Consider the following 24072-nt stretch of genomic DNA (forward strand, 5'->3'; position numbering starts at 1 on the left):
GACTGTAGGGGGAACCCAGGAGCAAGAAACGCTACTTTTCCATAGTGCTGCTTTAACTTTATATAAAACTCATTTCACTGGCGGGTAATGGATTGAAGTTCTCCTGCAGCTTAAAGCTGAAATCAGATCACAGCAGAATCTACTAATTACTCTAATGAGCATTGACTGCTTGTTCATGATAAGAAACCTTTATAGTGCACTGACTAGGCTATTGATTATCAATTACAGAAAGGTGATAAGAACACAATAAACCTTTCTTATATACAAGATGGATTTTTCATTCAGCTTTCAGCCATATATCATAAAACATAACATAATATATCAACAAAAGCGATGACATCAACTAGTATTGATTACTGGAAAACGATGATAATGACGCCAACTGTTTCTACTGTTAGATTCCTTTTTCACGCGACATTAAACTGTAATCATATGGCAGCAAATTGGGTATCGATTACTACAGTTTGAATGTTGTGGGTAATACACAAGTATTCATTCAGCTGTCAGCTGTTTATTATATAATGACCTATTTTTGCATAGTAAGCGCAGATGAATGCTCATGACACTCCGGTGTCCGGTGACACTCACAACCTGCAGTGTCACCGGACACTTACGCAGCGGATACCCAGCATTCTGATGCATTGGCTAGCAGACGCCTGTGCCAACCAGCATCATACTGAAGTGATGTGGGGCGAGAGAGTGAAAGGGATAGAGAGAGAGAGAGAGAGAGAGAGAGAGAGAGAGAGAGACCCACCCAGAGAGAACAAGACCAACAGTGCTCTGTCATTCTGCCTGCCATCAGCAGTCCCTGAACCAGTGATCTTCAGGAGTGAGAGAGTGAGAGTGAGAGAGAGAGAGAGAGAGAGTAAGATTGTGCAAGAAAGAGAGAGAGAGAGAGAGAGAGAGAGAGAGAGAGAGAAAGAGAGAGACTGAGACCCACCCAGAGAGAGCAAGACCAACAGTGCTCTGTCATTCCGCCTGCCATCAGCAGTCCCTGAACCAGTGATCTTCAGGTCATAGTGGCAGCGCCTGCTGGACCATTCGCAACCAGCCACCGCACCGAAACTACAGTGTCACCGGGCAACCATCGCATTTGGAGGAAAGCTCCAGGTACCCAGCATTCGGATGCACTGGTTGGCAGACGGCTGTGCCAACCAGCATCACATTGAAGTGACATGGTGAGAGTGAGAAAGAGAGACAGACAGACAGGCAGACACTCGGAGAGAGCAAGGCCAACTGAGCTCTCTCATGCTCAACATTTGCACAAGATAAAAGTAATTACTTCATTGATCATCATCATCTAATCATTTCAACTCATATACCGTATATCACATCACACCAAATATATTGATTACTCTATTAAATATCAATAACTGGTACATGAAAAGCATCTGGGTCTTGTGAGCACATAAGTTTTCTTTACCGTTGGAGTGTCAATACTATATGAGCACTCATCATGCTTTATGCTGTGTATCAATAGTTACAATTGGTCTATTGATTGGTCTATTGATTATTGATTATTGCTACATGATTAGAGCACATTGAAACTGTCATTATGCAGGATGAGTACTCAGCAAGCTTTAAGCTGTATGACATATCGTATCATATCATATATCATATCATAGAACTGTACCAAGCACTCCAAGCAAACCCTGTTCTCTAATGTACTGGAAAAGGGTCATGTGACTGTGGGTGCTGCTGGCCAGTTTTAGGGGGGCTTTAGTTCTTCAACCCCTCTAAATGAATGTACATTAGCAGGACAGCCCCATCACATGCCCATGTTTAAACTATAGGGAGATGGAGCAGGGTTCTACAGCCTGTAGGAGGCGCTGTTGCTTCTGCTCTTGTCTGACACTTCTTTGGCTGCAACGTGTGTTGAGAGGACTCCCCCAAGTAAAGACTAAGCCTTCTTTCCCAAAACCTTCTAGTAACATTCCTGGCTTATAGAACCCCCTTTTTATATAAAAATCCGGTTCTACAGAGAACCATTAACCAAAGGTTCCCAGAGCTGCTTTACCAGGCCAAGAACTGTTGACAAGCAGTGGTTCTTTGAATGGGCATGGTTCTATTTAAAAAACACTGCCTTTACTAAAGAACCCTTGAAGTACACTTAGCGTGTGGATCTTTATGATATCAGTTAATTTACTGATTATTAATTACTGATAGTTTAAGAGCTGTATGGCATAACAATACCATGACATGAGTTTTATTGGTAAGGTGTCCAACATAACACAAAGTACACTATATGGACAAAAGTATTGGGACATCTGGTCATTCATTGTTTCTTCCCAAATCAATGGTATTAAAAAAGAGTTTATGGTGCTTTTTTTTTGAGGAACTGTCTCGAATTGCTGTGAGGACTGTGAGGATGTGATCCAGCGAAAAAGAGCAAGCTTTAGTGAGGTCAGGATGTTGGATGATCACCACCCCATCTCATCCCTGACTCCCCCAACTCATCACCAAAAGTAATTAATAAAGTACTGGATGGAGCACAGTTCCATTGCTCCAGAGCTCAATGCTGGGGGGAATTCCTACTCCTCTAGCCCACGCCTGGCATTAGGCATGGTGCCAATAGATTCATGTTAATCTGCTCCAGAGAGTCCTATTCTATTAGCAGTGCGCCTCTACAGGGACTAGACAAGCTGTGTATTTGCACATCTGTGTCAGCAGTGCGTGCAACTCAAAATAGCCGAATGCATTTATTAGAAGGGGTGTCCACAAACATTTGGACATATAGTGCAGGTCTTTGACAAGTCTGCTGCCATCCCCTCCCGATCTGTATTCCAGTGGCTAGGAAGGAAGCTGCAGTGCCGCCGCAGTGCTTTCTTTCTGGAGAACTCGTTTGAAGTTTCCTCGGTGTGATGGTAATGATTCAGTGGGAGGTAAATGAATTCTGTTATCAGCGCTGAAGCAGTAGTCTCTCCAAAAGTAAAGGCGGCCTCCTTCGCAGCACGCCGCCGCCATTCTTCACCTGCTATGAAAGGAGGGAACGGAGTGACTATTCCTCCACTTGCTGTCCCAAAGCACCTCTCACAGCCTATCTGCTGGCGGAGCCCGAACCAAAAGAGTACAAAATCCTCCCTTCTTTTTCTATTGCATATTAAGGATAATCTCCCTGTTCTGTCAGTCTAAACGGCTGCGATTTCCGTTCGGCTCGGGAAGGCGTCTCTGAGCTCCTCCGAATCCTATTAGATGAAAAATAAATAAGCAAGAAAATAAACAAGTGACAGCAAAAAACAACATGTGCAGATTTTTTTCTCCGCTTGGCATTCCGCCGTGCGCAAACAGCTGGGAGGGCGCATGCGCCTGTCAATCACGAGGCCCTCTGTGAATACACCGCCAGAAATGTTTATTGACATGAAGACTGCGAAGTGTTTTTTCTTTTGGCTCTTTAATATTAAATGATTAATAAAAGTGCATTGAAGTGGGATGAACGAAGGCAGACTGGAATAACTAGGAGAAGAAGAAGAAGAAGAAGAGGGGGGCTTTATTGAAAGAATCAGCAGGGTGTTTTTCAGCCCAGCTCTGAAAGTCTATTTCCTAACTGAATACGCAAACTGAATGGGCAATGCCGATAAAGGAAAATGCACGGTAAAAGGAACCATGTAAATGAAGGATCCACTTGAGATATCATTCAAAAAAAAAAAAATGAAGGCACCCAAGAAAAGTTCTTTGAGGTGACGCCATAGAAGAAGCACTTTCTGTTGCCTAAAGACTCTTTAATGTATGGCTCTTTGAAGATCCAGCATTGTATATGAGACATTTTCATAGAATCAACATGTTATGTAAATGTTTTGTACCAAACCTCCTTCAGAGACCTGTATACCCAAGCCAAGAAGCATTCAGGAACCTTTAAAGCTAAGAGTGTGTTTCTATGGTCCACAAGGTTGGCATGCTGTACTTGTTTTAGGGCCGAACTGGGCGAACTGGGCAAATGCAGATGTTCACTCCAGTGTGCTTTTTCAACAGGTTAGAACATACTGAAGAGAAAACCTGTGGATCAAGAAGATTTCATTAACATTACAGTAGGAATCAGAAAATGATCACTGATATCAATGTTTGGGACCTGAAATATGTTAAATAACCATGGAAATCAACATGTACATGATAAAGCAGACCTTAAGTAGGCAATAGACTTAATGATATCCATCCATAAAAGAAAGTTGGACTAAAAGTAAGCACAATGATTATCTATTTCAACTATAGGTCCAACAAATGTTAGACCTATAGGCAAGAGCCTTAATGATATCAATCCATAATCCTGAAGTTAGACCTAATGTAGGCAATATACACAATGATATCAATCCATAAATAAAAGTTGGCCTGACAGTAGGCACCACGCTCACTGATACCAATCCAACGGTGGATCTAAAGTAAGCAAAAGCCTCAACAATATTAATCTAAGGAAGTAATAGGCTTATTAATATCAACCCATAAAGCTTGGACCTAACATCAGCAATAGGCCCAATATCAATCCATTAATAAAAGTTGGACCTAACATCAGCAATAGGCCCAATGATATCAATCCATAAACAAAAGCTGGACCTAAGTTGGTAAGTTGGTAGTCGGCTCACTGAAATAGTGGAGTTATTTTGGGAGATGGACCATGTCCTAATTCCTCCTCCTCAGCCCTAGATGTACCTCTCTCCCCCATTCCAACTTTGTGTTGCGCCCACGTCGGACCCACCATCACCCTGTCACCTCCCTTCTTCTTCTCTGCTCTCTTCAGCACAGGGTGCTGACTCCATGCATCCACCTCTAGCCGCTCAGAACTGCTGCCCAAAGTGTCCCAAAGTTCGTCCGCCCCTGATTCAGGGCTACGGGTGTGGGTGGTCCATACTCACAAAATAAACTTAGACCTATGTTGGTAATGGGCTCATTGATATAATGAAAGCTGGACCTAAAGTAAGCAAAAGGCCCAATGATGTCAATCCATAAATGAAAATACATGGTTTGTAGAGTAGGTAGAAGGATCAATGTCATCAGTCCACAAATGAAATGTTGCACTGCAGAGTATCCAAAGTTATGAATACTCATATTTAGGGCTAGATATTTTAAATTGACCAACGTAACAAATTCATAAATTACATTTTGGGCCGAAAATAGGCAAGATCAATAATGTGATCTATTTAGAAATAAAAATATTGTCCTTTAATGTGAGTTAGGCTTTGTGACTAAAACAGGCACAATGACCAGAGTAATCCATATTTAAATGAAATTGTGGATGTCAAATTTGGCATTTTTACAAGCAGACTCGATCCATACATTAAATGTTGGGCCTAAAATGAATTGTAGAATAAAACAAGCACAGGGAGAAGAGTCACCACTATAAAATCAGTTTGGTGCAAACATAGCAATCCCTTTCTCAAGCTAGAAAGCCTTACCACACACTTAGGGACCTCTGTACAAACTATTCTTTGGTAATAGAAATTTGTAATGACATTTTTGGTCCGCAGACGGGCCATAGGCTGTTTAAGGGGTCAAACCAAAAGGTGAGCCAAGGACAAACATTCATGGAGACATCAGTAATTGTACAGTACTGTGGAAACATTTTAGGCACCTGTCACTAACAACATTCATACAGAAAGTGGTGGATTTCCATCACTGTGTTCATTAAAACATCTCCAAAGTTCTCCTCTATAGTCTAGTACTATTTATGGTTCTCATCCAACACCTGGTTTGGTAAATCAGTGCTTAATGATGGTAAACCAGGTCAGCTGGTGATTGAATATAGCACATTCCATGGCTGGGGGCGTCCAGGAGAAACCTAGAACCAACCTAGCTCAAAAGATCTGCATCTGGTCAACTGAAATCTGGCATTTAAATAAAAGCTTTTAAATAAGTGAATCAGTGCCTAAGACATCTGCACAGTACCGTATATGAACCAATGACAGCACAACTCCAAGACAAATGAAGAGAAAACACAGTGTGTAGGAAACTCTCATTGTTGTCTTTAATTCTGATCAGATTCTGACCAGGAAACTACTGCAGTTTTGCGTCTGTTTGCATGTCAATCATTTCTAGCTTCTCAGCAGCTCAGTGACCCACACAAACTACCGTGATCGGACCTACAACTAGTTCCCGGAGTCGGACAGATCTGAGAACGGAGGACAGGGTTGAGAACCAAGGCCTGTAGCGAATGCAATCACGCGTCGAAGCAGTTTCTTATACCCAGGCAAATCTCTATGGTACATAACACGTTTTCCAAGACAGATCTGATGGACTGACTGTGGGTACCGTCCTTCACGTAAGGAGGAGGAGTGGTGTGCCATTGACTGGACTGGAGGTGTGTGTGTGTGTGTGTGTGGGGGGGGGGGGGGTGGGGGTAACCGTACTCCATAACAGGGATAAAACTCATGAGCAGTCACAGATTATCTCCGAAACCATGTGAACACTTTGTAAGGGCATATAAGGTCATATGACTTCTCTTTTCTTTTTATATGTATCATATGTATATATATATATATATGTATATTATATACACACACGTATGTACAGAGTCACTCTCGGTATACGAATAAAGCTCCCACAAAGTACATTGAGCATGCTGACGGATAAAAACAGACCAGGCCAGGGTTCTGTGTGTACGTGTGCGAGCTCCGGAGGTGGACGGTGGGCTGAGGGGTCAGCCTCCCTTCTGAGGAGGTGCCGAGCCAGCTCCCGACGTCCAGGCCCGAAAGAAAGCTAGCGAGAAAGCCAGCATGTCCGAAGCCAGAAGTTAGCCATCTCCTTAATGGACGCGTAAAAGCCACATAAAGGGGAGAACAAGGACTGGGCGTGAAATCCTAATCGATTTCTACCTCATTTTCTCCGTGGAGTCACTGATCCACTGTGATCCTCTCCTCAGTCATCCAAGGCTTAGCGCAGGATCATCCACTTTGCGTCTCAGAGGGGGCCGGGAGGGTTAGCGTCTTTCAGATATTGTTTTACACCCTCTAAGTACGCCCGCTAAGCTGTCTCAAAGTCCGCCTGGAGGGCGTGTGCATGTGTGTGCGTGTGTGTGAGAGTTTGTGCCTGTGTGTGTGGGGGGCTTAAGGGGTGGGGTTACGGAGTTTTGTTGGGGGGTGGTGGGGGTCAAGTAGTGAAGTTGGGCATGGCCGTTTGAGAAGAGGAGACACCTGCGGCTCAACTCCGTCAAGCAAAGATTAGCTCGTCTTTTTCCAACGGAAAACTTTTTGGAAAAAATACGGAAAAATAATGTAAAAATAACGTAAAAATGGGAAAATAATAACATCCTTGGCACATCATCAGCTACAGCGTGTTCTAAGTCCAGTTTCTCAGAGGACAGATATCATCCTTTGCAGGTAATCCACTCGAATCACTTTTGATGGAATGGTCCGATGGAATTTAGTCCGCTGTGACAGAGGAGACACTCGTGCGGCGTCCGATACAAGCTGTGGGTTAGGTCCGAGGATGGATCTGCAGACCATGAGAGAAAGAGGGAGAAAAAGAGAAGAACGCACAGATTTAGATGAATCAAGGACATGCTTGAGGAATAACATTCCGAAAGAATTCCTAAAGTTTGCCTCATTTCCTCATTTGTAAGAAACAAACCACAAAATAACCAGCAAATGTACAGCAACCAGCCATTACATTAAAACCACTGACAGGTGAAGGGGATAACACTGATGACCTGGTTCCAGTGACTCCCGTCAAGGGTTGGGATCTACATATTAGGCAGTGAGTCAACAGTCAGTGTTGGAGGCTGGAAAAATGAACAAGCCTAAGAATCTGAGCCACTTTGACAGAACATCATCCCAGGCAGGTTCTTTGGGGTGTCCCCAGCTATGCAGTGGTCGAATCATGGGCACCTAAGGCTTACTGATGCGGTCCATGGAGTTACATCTCCCGTCTTACAGGACATAAAGGTTCTGCTCCTAATGTCTTGGTGCCAGATACCACAGGACACCTTCAGAGGTCTTTTGAAGCCCTTGATGGGTCAGAGCTGTTTAAATAGCACAAAGGGGGCTACAGGATATTAGGCAGGTGTTTTTAAAGTTCTGGCAGCTGGTTATAAGTGGTGGGGATGCAGTGTCTGTTAGGTGTTTTTCTGTGTGTGTATTTGTTTTCAGGGTGCAGTTGCTGTGGCTACAGCAGCTAATCACATTATTTGATAGTGATAGACATTCAGTAGCTGATCCAGAGTGAGAAAACCCCATCACACACTTTCTCTCTCTGTTTCTTCCTGCCTCTTTACTCTCCTCCTATATTCCTCTCTCCCTTTCTTTCTCTATAGCCTCTTCTCTCACCCTTTCTCTTTTTCTACTCTCTCTCTCTCTCTCTCTCTCTCTCTCTCTCTCTCTCTCTCTCTCTCTTGTTTTTCCTCTCTTCCTTCTTTTAATTTTCTCTCTCCTCTCTCATTTTCTCCTCTCTCCTCCTTCTCTCTTCTTTTTCTCTTCCTTTCCATTCTCTCTCCCCATTCTCTTTCCCTCTCTCGCCCTCTCTCTCCTTCTTTCCCTCCCCCTCTGTCTCTCTCCCTCCATCTCCTTTTCTCCCCCCTCTGTCTCTCTCCCTCTCATTTTCTCCCCCTCTCTCTCCCTCTCCTTTTCTCCCCCTCTCTCCCTCTCCTTTTCTTTTCTTTTCTTTTCCCCTCTCTCCCCCTCTCCCCTTCTCTTCTCCTCTCTCTCCCTCTTCTTTTCTTTCTCTCTCTCCCTCTCCTTTCTCTTCTCCTCTCTCTTCCTCTCCTTTCTCTTATCCTCTCTCTCCCTCTCCTTTTCTATTCTCTTCCCCTCTCTCTCCTTCTCCTTTTCTCTTTTCCTCTCTCCCCCCTCCTTTATCTTCTCCTCTCTCTCCTTCTCCTTTTCTCTTCTCTCTCTTCCTCTCCCTTCTCTTCTCCTCTCTCTCCCTCTTCTTTTCTTCCTCTCTCTCCTTTTCTCTTCTCCTCTCTCTTCCTCTCCTTTCTCTTATCCTCTCTCTCCCTCTCCTTTTCTTTTCTCTTCTCCTCTCTCTCCTTCTCCTTTTCTCTTCTCCTCTCTCTTCCTCTCCTTTCTCTTATCCTCTCTCTCCCTCTCCTTTTCTTTTCTCTTCTCCTCTCTCTCCCCTTCTCTTCTCCTCTCTCTCCTTCTTCTTTTCTTCCTCTCTCTCCTTCTCCTTTTCTCTTCTCCTCTCTCTTCCTCTCCTTTCTCTTATCCTCTCTCTCCCTCTCCTTTTCTTTTCTCTTCTCCTCTCTCTCCCTCTCCTTTCTCTTCTCTCTCTTTCTCTCCTTTTCATTTTTTCATCTCTACCTCTCTCTTACCGTCCTTTCCTCTCTTTTTTCTTTTTCTTCTCTCTCCTTCTCACATACTCAGTATGTGTCAGGCTGTGTCTCACTCAGGTTTGTATTAGAAGGTTCTGTTCTCTCTCCCTGCCTCTCTCTCTCTCTCTCTCTCTCTCTCTCTCTCTCTCTCTCTCTCTCTCTCTCTGTGCAGTGTGACAGTAGCCATCTTGCCAGCTCTGATTATCCGTCTTGCGTCAGGTAAATCCTCTTTTGAGGTGTTTGCTGTGTGACAGCTGTGTCAGTGTGCCAACACGTTTCCAACCCCCATCTGTAAATGCTTCATATCAATCTACAGCCTCCTATCATCATTATTCTGCTGCTCAGTGATCAGCCTCGGTAATGTACTCTCAAGCATGTGTGTGTGTGTGTGTTTACACATGTTTACTTTCAACACATTTCAGACGTTTAGCATGAGCTGTCATGTTATATTTTCATGTACAGGAACTTCTGTAGGTGGTGTGTAGTTAAAGGCTAAAGGTTACTGATTGATCAATTTTGCCCTAGAACCTTATTAAACAAGTCTGTCTACTGCATCTGCCTTTTCATACGTGAAGCCTTCTGGAGACCAGTGTTATTATCAGATCATTCTCAGTGTGTACAGCTTTCTCCAGAAGAGTCCACAGCTCTGTTCATCACTCTGGACACAATCTCTGAACTCTAGCTCAGATCTTTGTTTAGTTAGGACACCATTCATAGTAACGCTCTACATATCACTATCATTGCGAATTGTTTAGGAAAGGGAATGGTTCCATTTACAACCATGGCCTCCTTTCCACTGCAGGGTCAATCGGCTCCGAGCATGGAGGGTAACTGCTCCGGTGGCTTTTTCACACAAACATAGGCACCGCAGCATTAGCCCGCCGAAAATAGGCCTCAACCAACATAGGTACCACGGCATTAGCCCACTACCTGCCTTGTCCAACATAACTACCATGGCATTAGCCCACTACCTGCTATGTCCTACATAGCTACCATGGCATTAACCCACCAGACATAGGCCTCAGGCAGTGGTGGCTCAGCGGTTAGAGCGCCGGGATATTGATAACAGGGTTGTGGGTTCGATTCCCGGGCTCGGCAAGCTGCCACTGTTGGGCCCTTGAGCAAGGCCCTTTACCCTCTCTGCTCCCCGGGCGCTGGAGTTGGCTGCCCACCGCTCTGGGTGTGTGTGTGTACTCACTGCCCCTAACACGTGTGTGTGTGAGTGTGTGTTCACTACCAGATGGGTTAAATGCGGAGGACACATTTCGCTGTACACTGTACAGTGACAAATACGTGCACCTTTACCTTTTTTTTTACCTTTACCAACATAACTACCATGGCATTAGCCCACTACCTGCCTTGTCCAACATAGCTACCATGGCATTAGCCCAATATCTGCCTTGTCCTACATAGCTACCATATTAGCCCAATACCTGCCCAATACCTGCCTCGTCCAACATAGCTACCACATCACTAACCCACCAGATATATGCCTCACCCAGCATAGCTACCACGGCATTAGCCCGATACCTGCCTTGTCCAACATAGCTACCATGGCATTAGCCCAATACCTGCCTCATACAACAACACTACCATAGCACTAGCACACCAGCTATGGGCCTCATCCAACATCTCTAGCATGGCATTGGCACGGCAGCTACATGGCTTGTATAAAAATTCTACCACTACAATATTAATAATAATAATAATAATAATAGGTTTCTAGTAAGATATAGCAACATGTCAAACTTACTTCCATCAAGTATGCAAGGGTTGATGAGGGGGTTCGGGGCGAGGCAGAAGCAGAAGCAGGGCTGGGGTGTGTGTGTGTGTGTGTGTGTGTGTGTGTGTGTGTGTGTGTGTGTATGTGTGGAAGAACCAGGGTGTTAGGAGCCCAGAGCGGAGTGAAGCTAATTAAAGGCTGCGGCCTGTGGCTTAGCCCTGAGCACATCCAGCATACGCTGACACTTCCTGTGCTAGGTGTGCAGAGACACACAGCCAGGTGAGAAACAGAAAGAAAGAGCGAGAGAGAGCGAGAGAGAGCGTGCAAGAGAGAGAGAGATGGTTGGTGGGGGAGCCGAGAGAAAGCAATGAAACAAGCAGATTAGCAGAAACAGAAGCAAAACTTTGGTTCATCAAATGCAGTATTTTGCAGGTCGTTCTATAAAGCTCTAAAATGGGTTCCTCTATTCTTACCTGTCAAAGAACCTTTCCTCATTACTATGTGGAACCAATTTTGGGATTCTCCAAGGGTTCTCTTTTCTAGTCAAATGTTCTATAGACAAGACAAGACCACCATATTGACTATGAGTTTGGACTCCGCTTTTAACCCATCTGTGCAGTGAACACGCACACACACACACACACACATACACACACACATACACACTAGTGATAAAGCAAACACAGTGACAGTGAGAACACATGTCCGGAGTGGTGGGCAGTCATTGCTACGGCCCCAACAGTGGCAGCTTGCCGAGTCCAGGTACCGAACCCACAACCCTATAGAGAGATAGGTTCTATAGAGAACCTTTCAAAAATAAAGTGCAACGAAAATGGTTCCTCTTCTGCTATGAGTGAAATAACCTTATTTTTTAATTCTATGTAGAACACTTTTTCTTAAAACCCAATAAAATATGGGGTTCTTCACAAATTCTTTAGTAAAGACAATGCTTCTTTTTAGAACCATGGCAACTCAAAGAACCATTTGAATGAATTTATGGACCTTAACCTGCTAAAATAGTTATTGTAGTTCATTCAAAAACTGTTTATAAAACGGTTCTATATAGCAGCACATAGGTTCGACTATTCTTACAAGTTATATAACTGTTTTGGTGAAACTCTTAAGAAGTGGGTTCTTTTAGGACTCCTTTAGGACAAAAGCCCATGGTTCTTTATAGAACCATGTCAACCAAGAATTTGCATCTTTGCATTTGTGGGAAACCTCTGTGATTTGTACTGTACAGAAAAGGTTTAACCTTATTCAGTACTTCATAGAACAATTTCTCTCTATTTTGATAAAAAAAGTCTCTTTACAAGTTCTTTATTAAAACTTTTTTCTAGAACCATGGCGACTCAAATAACCATTTGAATGCATTTATAGTTCTTCGTCTACTAAAATGGTTTTTGGAGAAGCATTCATAGCAGAACAGTTCAAAAAGGGTTCTATATTGCACCAGAATTGGTTCCAATTTTTTTTTAAGTATTACATAGAACCCCTTTTTGTACACCCTTGAAAAGACGTTTCTTTCAGGACTCTTTACTAAAAGCAAAGGTTCTTAATGAAACCAAGTCAACCTAAGGAACCCTTTGGAACCCCTTGGTTTCACTATTGATAAGACTCAAAGAACCCTTTTTCAGTACTGAATAGAACCCTTTTTACTTAGAGAGTAGAAAGCAGGTGCAGATGGTAATGGATGAAGGTATAGAGGAGAGAAAGTGTGTGAGAGTGAGAGTGAGAGTATAAGAGAGAGAGAGAGAGTAAAAGAGAGTGAGAGAGAGAGTTATGGAAGAAGCAGTTCACCCTGGCCTCCCCCTTCAGTAACTCAGAAGACTGACAGCTGTTTGGTGAAAGTTTCCCCCAGTCTGCACTCATCTCACCCAGGCAGGACGAGGTGGCCCTGTCCATCATCCCTCGCTCCGCCTGTCTGTCATATCCACCCTGATGGCTTCCATATGAGCTGCACTTTTCACTCACAGAGCCAGCGAGCCTCCACTGCACCCAATTTAGCCTCCATAACCTGCATACACTATCCGCTGCAGCATTTTACACTTACACTCTCACACACACTCACACACACACACTTATTATATTTCCACTCATATTTTTCTCCTATAGGTCCTTACAGGAAACATACGTGCTGTATTTTCATTATTTCTACTCATATCTCCTTAAAACAAGCAGAGGTATCTCAAGCCAAACCATACTTGTGTTTGTAAGTAGAACAGGAGACATGTCCACATGTTTGTGGACAACCCTTCTAAAGAAGACATTCAGCTTCTTTAAGCTACACCAATTGGGAAAAATTTCTGCTAATTAGTTTAAATTTGACCAAGGTTCAACCATCTCCAAATAATAATTCTTAGGATTAAAATTGGCAATGTTGATTTTACATGCCAGATGCCTTCTAAATGAACTCAAATGCTTTCTAAGTCAAGTCAAATGCCTTCTAAATGAACTCAAGTGTATTCTATGAGAACTTAAATGCCTTTTAAATGAACTCAAATGCCTTCTAAGTTAACTTAAATGTCTTCTAAATGAACTCAAGTGTATTCTAAGTGAACTCAAAAGCCTTCTAAGTGAACTCAAATGCCTTCTAAGTGAACTTAAATGTCTTCTAAGTTAACTTAAATGTCTTCTAAATGAACTCAAGTGTATTCTAAGTGAACTCAAAAGCCTTCTAAGTGAACTCAAATGCCTTCTAAGTGAACTTAAATGTCTTCTAAAAGAACTCAAATGTATTCTATGTGAAATTAAATGCCAACTAAATGAACTTAAATGCCTTCTAAATTAACTGAAATGCCTTCTAAGTAAACTCAAATGCCTGTTAAGTTAACTTAAATGCCTTCTAAGTGTACTCAAATGCCTTCTAAGTGAACTTAAATGTCTTCTAAATGAACTCAAATGTATTCTATGTGAAATTAAATGCCTACTAAATGAACTCAAAGCCTTCTAAGTGAACTCAAATGCCTTCTAAGTGAACTTAAATGTCTTCTAAATGAACTCAAATGTATTCTATGTGAAATTAAATGCCTACTAAATGAACTCAAATGCCTTCTAAATGAACTCAAATGTATTCTATGTGAAATTAAATGCCTACTAAATGAACTCCAATGCCTTCTAAATTAACTCAAATGCCTTCTAAATGAACTGAAATGCCTTCTAAGTCAACTCAAATGCCTGTTAAGTTAACTTAAATGCCTACTAAATGAACTCAAAAGCCTTCTAAATGAACTGAAATGCCTCCTAAGTTCCTGAAAAAATAGGAGAATGGTTGAGCAGCTAAAGTGGTCCCCAGGGTCAGACATTTGCTATACAGTTGCCACATGGCCCTGAAGTTAAACTGTTTCTGTTTACAAATGGTTGCTATGGTATTCCAGGTGGTTACAAGGTTGTTGCTGTGCAGTTGCTATGATATTTCAGATGTGTTGCTATGCAGCTCCTGTGGTATGTCAGGTGGTGGTTAAGTTGCCCAAGGTGGGTCCTATGGTGTTTGCGAAGGAGATATTTAACATGAAATATCTCTAAATAATAATTCTCAGGGTTGCTTATATCACTGGATATAAAAATAGGACACAATAAGTGTATTATCATTAATATTATTTTTATAATAACAGAATCCTGTTATATTACTGTAAAGTGAAGCAGAGGCAGATTCGTCGGACAGCTGTGTGACTTTCTTTCCAGTGGAAAAGTCTTAAACGGCTGTCGGATGTGTCAGGAACGCTCTTTGTAAGAGACTCTTAGGGACGGCTGAATGCCAGCCTGTCTGCTTTCTGCTGCCTGCCCGTGTTAAAGGCTACTTCCACTGAACAATCCTCCTCTCTTTTTCCTTCACATTTTCCTCCAGCGGTTGCCGCTGATATGGCAGATTCTCGCTTCCTTGGTCCGAGATGAAACAGCCAATAAGATCTGTTCCTTGACTTGCTGGATGATGGGATTTGACAAAGTCTTGCTAGTCAGAAGCAGGAAGGTAAGCGTTCTCCAGTTCTGAAAAGCATTTGGCACTTCAAACTGCTTTTTAATCTTTCATCCTGTCAGTGACAGAAAAAATGAGGCAAATATCTTACAGAAATGTTTACTGACTTGGAATCTGATTTACGTCTTTTGTTTGCCCTACGCTGCCTCTCCCGCAAATCTAGTGTCCTTGAGTTGAAGAGGAATCTCCTGATTCTCCATTTAAGAGAAAGTGGGAATCTGTTCTACCACACAGTGGAAAAAGCCAGTGGATTCTCCTGTGTATGCAAAAGGTGCACAGAAACTCCGACGATGATTTGACTAAAATAAATTACCCGTAAAGCCCAGTTAGAAGTAAACCGGACTCACACAAATATAATTTAAGACAAAAATACATTTACATTATATTTATGGGTATGTATGTTAGAGTAATGCCATTTATGACAACACACAGTTCTTTTAGGATCTAAAATTGACTCAAATATCTTAAATTAACTCAAATGTCTTCTACGTTAACTCAAATGTCTTCTATGTTAACTTAAATGTCTTCTACATTAACTCAAATGTCTTTTAAATTAACTCAGATTCCTCAAGGTAACTAAAATGCCTTAATTGAACGCAGATGTCTTCAGTTAACTCAGCTGCCTTAATTTAACTCAAATGTCTTAAGTGAACGCAAATGCCTTAATTGAACTCAGATGTCTTCAGTTAACTCAAATGCCTTAATTGAACTCAGATGTCTTCAGTTAACTCAGCTGCCTTAATTTAACTCAAATGTCTTGAGTGAACTCAAATGCCTTCTAAGTTAACTCAGATGCCGTACAGCAACTTAAATGCCTTCTAAGTTAACTCAAATGTCGTAAGTGAGCTCAAATGTCTTTTAAATGAACTCAGATGCTTTTAAGTAACTTAAACAACTTCTAAGTTAACAGATTTTTAAAAAGCTAAATACAATGTCTTAAGTGAACTCAAATGCCTTCTAAGTTTACTCAAATGTCCTAAATAAACTCAAATGTCTTCTATGTGAACTCAGACATCTTTTAAGTGACCTAAAATGACCTTAGACATTCTCTTCCCATGAGGCATGTGTGCAGAATCAGCAAACTGGGTTTTACAAGGTTTTACAGCATATCTGTTCAGGTGTCCTCTAGCGCTTCAGCTCCTTACTGTGAGCTGTGAGCTGTCCAGCTGCGTCGACTGCCGCTTTCGAGCTCGTCCTACAGACGACAGTTCCATATGCGCCTCTTGCATACTAATTCAGCGATCACATTAAAACCCACTCCCCCACGTCCCGTATCAGGCTGAACAGAACGATACAAGGGCGGACCATCAATCGGCAGCGGCGGCAGCAATTCGCCCAGCTTGCGGAATCTTTTTCTCATCTGCGATTCTGCGCTGGAGTTTGACCCCCAAACGTGGAGGAACGCTCAGAAAGACTAGAGAGAGTGAGGAAGTGTCAGGATGGATTTAATGTGACATTGACAGGCAGCGAGACAAACACAAGTAGAGAGGAAACAGACTTTTTCTGGAGACGGCCACTCAACCAATTATCGTTGTCATTTCTGCCGATGAACAGTTGGCCTATGTACACTACCGGTCAAAAGTTTCAGAACACCCCAATTTCTGGCAGTGTTACATGGACCAGGCAAGCCTGCTTTTCATGTTTTGCTGTAGTGCTGTAGCCACGCCACCTGGCAAACTTGCAGCTCCATGTCTTCGCTTCTCAGTTGAAACTGAGACTTGGTGTTGGTGTACGAGGTGTTGTCATGTGAGCCGCCTATCACACAAGCTGCTGATCCTCAGAAACGTGTCTTCTGATGCTGTTGTGGATTCATGTCTGCCAGACCTCTTCCTGCACCAGACCTCCTTTGGTTTTCTCATGTTTCCAAGAGGCTTTTGATGGTTTTGATGGGTTTTTTTTGATGAAACTGGACTCACCCTACTTTGGCTTTATTTATAATTCTTCTAAATGAAAGAGCTCAGTTTTTAGGAGTTATAATGATCAAGCTGTGTAAATACTGTGGTAGAGAGTGAAGTGACACAGTCGTTCAATCCTTGATTGAATCCTCTATGGATACAGACCAGCTATACGTTGTTAACAGTGACTCACTCATTTCTATCATTACTATTATTATTATTCATTATTTTTAGTTGATACCATTGGCTTGATACCATTGGATGTCACTGGACTTTCAGGTTATACACTTGGACTTGAAGTGCTTAAAGCCCTTGTCTTCCCATTTTCATGATTCTCGAACTATTATCTGTAGCGATGACTTTTCTCTAAACTGCCAGCGAACAATAGATGTTGGTATTTCCAGTGGAGCTAGTTTTTCTGTAGTTTTTTTTTTACTGGGGATTTGCTGAACTTGAGTAGGTCCACGTTTGGTCCATCGGACGTCCGATCAGCCAATTAACCAATCAGAGTTTGCAATATGTTTACATCACCAACTTTGATTCCACTAGATAATCCCACTAGTTCACCTAAACTGCTTCCTCCAGCACAACTCGCATCCCTAAAACACAGCAAAACCTGTGCTAAGTCTGTGGGGCAAACCGCCCACACGCTTACTCGGTTAAGCTCAGTTGCTAACGTACACTCAATTGTGGCCTTTCCCTCGTTATTTGCTAAAACAGCATAGAAATGCTCTGATTGCTCTCTCTGTGCTTCTGGAAAGTGACCCATCTCGAGATTCAATTATTTAAACAAAGGCGGTGCATCAACGAGGCTGCTGTTACTCTTTTTAGCTACTCGCTGTCATTTTCCGTTCCACCTTAAATAGCGCAGAGCTTAAGGAGGCAGAATGGAACTGCAGTGCTGTTTTGAGGTGAGATTTCTATTTCATGCTGTGAGATTAGCGCACGGCAAACTTGTTGTGTTATTTATTTTTTTGTTAAAATAATATTTAAAAAAATATACCAGTTAGAACCAGTTAAGACATGAATCGAGGTCACCGCTGAAGTGTCACCGCGTTATTAAAACATGCAAAAATGGTTTTAATAATAAAATTACCACCAGATTTCTGATCTGATCTTGTCTGCGCAGTTCGCTAGCATTGTAGATACCTTTGAGGCGGGTTGTTTACGTTGCCATTTTGATGCCACTGCCAATCACAGTTCTGAGTGGGCTGCAGGTCTTGGTTTTTAGACCTTTTTGAATAGATACCATATTGAATAGAATGGGGAAAATAAACACTGGGGGCGTTCTAAAACTTTTGACTGGTGGCGTATGTGATTTTCGCAAAGTCCTCTTTCCATGTGGTGGTGATTTCATCAACGTGCAGGTCACTTTAGCTCTGAAAAGACTTTTTTTTCTTGAGGAAAAAAAAAGGCAGGTGGGATGCTTTCCAACACGTGCCACTGGGACACGCTGTTGAGATTGGATCGTAGATTCAGCATCTGGACCCGTCTAGATATTTGACCATTGATCAGTCCGTTGCCATGTGAACCGTGTGGGTTTTTCGCACTCCAAGAAGAGCAGGACATCAGCTCTGGTTATGACTGCAGATTACCAAAGGACGCCCCAAACTGTTAGTAGGCGACGTATAAAAAAAAAAAAAAGAAAAGAAAAGAAAGTATAAATCCCAATTTTCAAGGCATGTCTAAAATCATCTGTGGCATGTCACGGCAATCAGAGACTGCTCTGCATTCAAATGGGCCGTGAAAAAAAAGAGACAAAAAAAAAAGAAAAAGAAAAAATAGTAAAAAAAATGTATGTAATTGATTTTGCTTATGTGAGCCAGGAGAGCTCTCTCTTTTTCGTTCTCTCTGTCTCTCTCTGTCTCTCTCTCTCTCTTTCACTTTCACTGTGTGCCCTCCTCAAACAAAAGGCCTGCCTTGTCTGGGGATACAGGCAAGGAAGGCTCGCTCTCTGAAAGACACAAAGAAAAAAAGAGAGAAAAAACAAGAGCGTCAGGCACTCACTCGCTTCTGCTGCATCCTTAACTTTACATGCCAATTTATATTAAAAAAAGGCAGAAAAAAGAGGATTCAGCGGTGTGTGCGCGCATACATGCATGCATGCGTCTAAAGAAGAGAAATGCGGCGCTTCTGGTCTTTATCTGAGTAAAATGAAACCTGTGAGTGGAGTGGTCTGTGGTTAGTGTTTGCCGTGTTGCCGTGGTGTGTTTGGTGTAGTGACGGGCAGAGGGGCCTGGAAAAAGTAGGGAGAGATTCCTAGAGTGGATCTTCTTTAGGGAGAATCTGCTGGGACAGATTTACAGTTCAAATGACCTCTGCTATGACCTCAGGAGAACTCAGGAGAGGTATAGGGATCAGACACTCAAGGTACATTCACACACACACACACACACACACATTTAGAAACATTGCTATAAATATAAGTGAAAAAGTACTTATATGTATTTCTAATTCCTAATATATATATACATATACACCAATCAGCTATAACACTGAGACCACCTGCCTGAAATTACTGCCTCAACAGATCTGACCTATCAAGACAATTAGCTCCACAAGACCTCTGAAGGCATTAACAGCAGATCCTTTAAGTCCTGTTAGTTGTGAGGTGGGGCCCCCTGTCGCCTCTGTCTCCGGTCCACAGGTGGTTCCTTTCCTAAACCACTGTTGGTACCTACTGACCACTACATATCTGGAACTCCCCACAAGACCTGCCTGATTTTTGAAAATGTTCTGGAGATGTTCTGACCCAGACGTCTAGCCATCACAGTTTGGTTTTTGTCAAAGTGAATTCTTACGCTTTTCCTGCTTTTGCCCATTTATTTTTTCACTTGCTGCCTAATGTATCCCACCTGTTGACAAATTCCTCTGTAGATTAAGATAATCAATTTGACTCCAATTGTCAGTGGTATTATTGGACTGTTCTGCAAATCCCGCGAATTCCCTTTATGTATGTAGTAATGTGAGGTTGTGCATATAGATGTAAGAACCTTCATGCAGTCTAGCTACTACTAGGTTACAGTTAGACGTGAAACAGTATAACGTATGTATATGTAGCTCTATATTGTGCCTTGTGTGTTTAGTGTCTGGCTAAACGCATTGGCCTATGCATAGAATATTAGATTGGGGCACTTTTGGTATTTTTACATTTTGAATATGTAATAAATAGAAAATTGAAGCATTGACTCATGTTCTGCCACTCTTTCATGTAGCTGTATAGAATTGACAACACTGTTTCATATCAAATCAAATGTCATTAATGAATTTGGATAATTATTTGATGCATTCATTAGCAAGGCGGGGCTATAAGGGAAGGGTTTCTGAGAAAATGTCCAGTGAGACTGTATGTTAACACACACATACTTAAGCATGCACGCGCACACACGAAAACACAGACGGGATGTAAGTATGTAAGTATGTAAGTATCTGTCATGTGTATATATATATATATATATATATATATATATATATATATATATATATATATGCATATGTACCTATATGTGTCATTTGTATTCTATATGAGTTCATATATATATATATATAGATATGTATATATATTTAATGACAAATACTACATTTTATCATATAATTGTAAGCACCAATATATATATATATATATATATATATATATATATACAATTGTCCCATATGTACATGCAAGCACTATTGTGTATCATATTATTGTGAATTTTATTTTGTATGTACCTATATGTAATGACAGCCACAGTAACTATATATGTGTATGTATGTAATGTATGTTATAATGTCCCATGTCATACACATCTACTATCACATTGCTGTCTAATGAAAACGGAGAAGGCAAAAATGTGATTACCTTGAATGGAAGTCAATGTAAAATCAATTAGAGCTTATTATAAGTAATTTAGACCATTTCTATTGGTCCATTCATCCAGAATTATTTACATAGTGTCCAAAAGCAGCTACTTCAAACCATGGAGAGATCCATGTTTTTCATTGGACAGCAGCGATATATACATGTCAGACCTGGGTATAGATTACATGTAATGTATCCTATATATGTGTGTGTGTGTGATTACCTGTTTGTAATAATGGCATATCCCATATGTATAATGGATGCATAAGTATCTATTTGCAATACTTGTATGTGTTCTATGAATAATATATGCATACGTACATATATGTGATGACAGTCACTAGTACATGTAATAATAATATAACCTATTAATTGTAATTATACTCTATTGCAATTATTATAATTACTATAATTATTTATTGTAATTATAAATCCCATATGTATTTTTATGTGTAAGTGCCTATATGTCATAATAATGGAATAATAAAACACAAAAGCCACACGCAGTGTCACATGGTGGGTCTGTAATTAATATTTCTTTAGTGTTTTCAGGTTAATGAGAGGTGGCTATAAATAAGCAGTCAGCTTCACACGGCTGTGGGTATAAAAACAGAGACAGGGACTAACCTGAAGCAGAGAGACGTGCACCGGTGCCCCCGCAGCTGTCCTCCCGAGCTAAAAAGGAGAGTACGGCTGTGTGTTCTGCGAAAGGAGGCACGAGAGAAAACACAGCAGGTGTTCATGTTCAGTCATAGCTCGCTGTTCGCTGCTAATTTACCCAGTTACGTGTATGCGCAGAACGCCTGGGGTAACCTCCTGACCTGGAGGGCCACAGGAATGCTTCGGTCATTTACCTGCTTCGACATGGCATGTCATGAGGGGCTGGATGATGAGCTCAGCTGAATGAATCAATAGAATGAATATATGCCCTAAGGGTTGACTAATAAGTTTAACTAGAACTGGCACTGGAAAATTCCTAACCCTTAAAGATTCTGTAGACTGTTTTTACAGTATCCCAGTGATATCAGTGCTGTTTGGTAATCATCATATAGTCTGTTGATGTTTTCACTGTGTAATTCTATGGGCTGATATGACTGCTAATCACAAACTTCAGATATGGGTATCAGTGACGAGTTGTTGGCATCAATCAGGCTCTGCAGTCTGTCTACTGTAAGTGATGAGGATGAGAAATCTTACCTGAGGAAGTGCTGAGCAGCATCCAGACACTTTAGTCAGGATCCAGTCAGGCCCACTTTAGCAGAGTTTGGAGCAGATTAACCAGGTCGAGAAAGTGGTCGAGGACAACTGTAGCCATGTTGTCTTTTCTTCTTTCCTCCTCTCTCTATTTTCTACCAGTCTGACTTTTTTCTTTCTATGTTTGTGTTCATTCAACTTTACTACTTCCTTTCTTTATTTCACTTGTTTTTCTTTATTTTTTCTGCCCTTCTGCCCTTTCTTTTTATTCTTTTTATTTCTTACATTTTTTCCTTTTTCTTTCCTTCCTTCTATTTTTATTTTTTCCTTTTTTACTTTTCCTCTGTCCTTCTATTGTTTCTTTCTTACTATCTATCTTATACTATTTATCTTTTTATCTTTATCTTTGTCTTTCATTCTTTCTTTCTTTGTTTTTTTCTTTCTGATTTACTCTTTCTTTTTTCTTAAATTTTTTTATTACCATCTTTCAATCTTCCTTTCTTTTTTCTTTTGTTTCTTTCTTTGTTCTTTTTTTGTTTCTTTCATTCTTTCTTTATTACTTTCTTTCTTAATTTCCTCCTTTCTTTGTTTCTATCCTTATTACTTTCTTTCTTTCTTCTTTTATGCTTTGCTTTCTTTTTTTGTATTATTCGTCTTCATCATTTTTAGCCTTTCTTAATAATTTCCCTTTTATACTTCTTTATTTTGTCTTTCTTTTGTTCTTTATTTCCTTCTGTTTTGCTTTCTTTTCTTCTATCTTTATTACTTTCTTTATTATTCTTCTTTCTTTCCTTTTAATATTTATCATTTCTGGATTACATTTCTTATCACACAAAGCAGAATCTGAACCTTGTTCTTTCTAGTGTGATCAATAAACAGCCTTGTTCTTCATTCTTCATTCAACAGGTTTTTGAACAGGTTTGTCAGACACTTTGAAACAGCTCGTCGACTTGCTGTATGGCAGTGTTGTAAAACTACAGCATCCCTATGAATGAATCATCCCTTCTTTATGGCTTAAAACAATTCTTTCATTATCCACAGTAATGCACCACATGTAGTCTGTATGCATGTACTGGGTGCACATATGTGTGTAGGTGGCATGTTTGTATGTATATGAATGCAAGTAAGTGAGTGAGTGAGTGTGTGTCTCTTTGTCTCTCACCCTGGTAGTTTTGATCTTGTTCCCAGAGGAGCACATCCAGCCTGAATTATCCGGCAGCGTCTTACACTCTTCTCCTTCCAAACATGGCTCCATCTCACACCACCACTTCCCGATCACAATGGAGGCTGTGGTAGGCATACACACACACACACACACAGAAGGCGTTCAGAATGCAGAAAACTGTGTTGGAGACTGCTAAGGATACTGGAGAGACACAGTTAAGGAGCCAAATACCAATTTTATTACAAACAGCTCAACATAAAAATACAAGATTCCCCCTTACCCCATTACGTGGGACATGCTATTATCCACAGAAATGGTCAGACGTTCTGGAGAATTCAGGCTTCAGTGTGGCTACTGCTACTACTGTTTGTAGCTTTGGGATTTTTTGGGTAATGGTATGTCATAGAGCTTGTTTATGTCCTTTAGTAACTGATAACACTTTACCTGGATTCTGGCCCCAGAAATCAGATGTTACTGTAACCCGAGGATCACTGCTTCGAATCCTGGGTCATGCTGCCTGCCATCAGCAGCCGGAGCCTGAGAGAGCACAATAGGCCTTGCTCTCTCCCCATATTACTTCAGTGTGATGCCGGCTGGCACAGGCGCCTGCTACCCAATGCATCAAAGCTGGGTCCCTGGTGCTTTACTCTGAACGCATTGGTTGTCCCATGGCAGTTCGAAAAGAGATGGGGGTTGGTTGGAGGAGGCATGTGTCAAGCCTCACCCTCCTAATGTTGGCAGCATTACATGTGATAAAAACATATTGGAGTTACTGTCTCTACTGTCCAGGAAAGAAGACCTCCTACTAGATTTTGGAGCATTGCTATAAGGGTTTGATTGCTTTTAGCGAAAGAGCATTAGTGAGGTCAGGATATTGGATGATCACCACCCCACCTCATTCTCCTCAACTCCCCAACTCATCCCAAAAGTATTGGCAGGAGCACTAACCATCATGCCAGAGAACACTGTTCCAAAGGCTTTATACCCCTCTAGCCCATGCCTGGCAATAGATTTATGTTTCTAGAGAGCTCTATTTTATTGAC

The 24072-nt window shown here is 41.5% G+C and overlaps 1 protein-coding gene across 3 annotated transcripts in view; it reads right to left on the reverse strand.

The window, feature by feature from the left end:
* Positions 1–5931: 5931 nt before the first annotated feature.
* Positions 5932–24072, reverse strand: part of tafa1b (TAFA chemokine like family member 1b) — a 238502-nt gene continuing 220361 nt past the window's right edge. The window contains exons 4-6 of one of the 3 annotated variants that reach the window (XM_072665723.1): positions 23027–23151; positions 21298–21372; positions 5932–7419 (exon numbers count right to left, since the gene is read on the reverse strand). In XM_072665723.1, the coding sequence (XP_072521824.1) occupies positions 21346–21372; positions 23027–23151 (152 nt within the window). In that variant the 3' untranslated portion in view covers positions 5932–7419; positions 21298–21345. Of the gene's footprint in view, positions 7420–18705; positions 18784–21297; positions 21373–23026; positions 23152–24072 lie in introns of those variants that run through there. The other 2 variants (XM_072665724.1, XM_072665725.1) reach the window with 2 other exon arrangements.

This window comes from Salminus brasiliensis, chromosome 21 (genome assembly GCF_030463535.1).
Source record: "Salminus brasiliensis chromosome 21, fSalBra1.hap2, whole genome shotgun sequence".
NCBI lineage: Eukaryota > Metazoa > Chordata > Actinopteri > Characiformes > Bryconidae > Salminus > Salminus brasiliensis.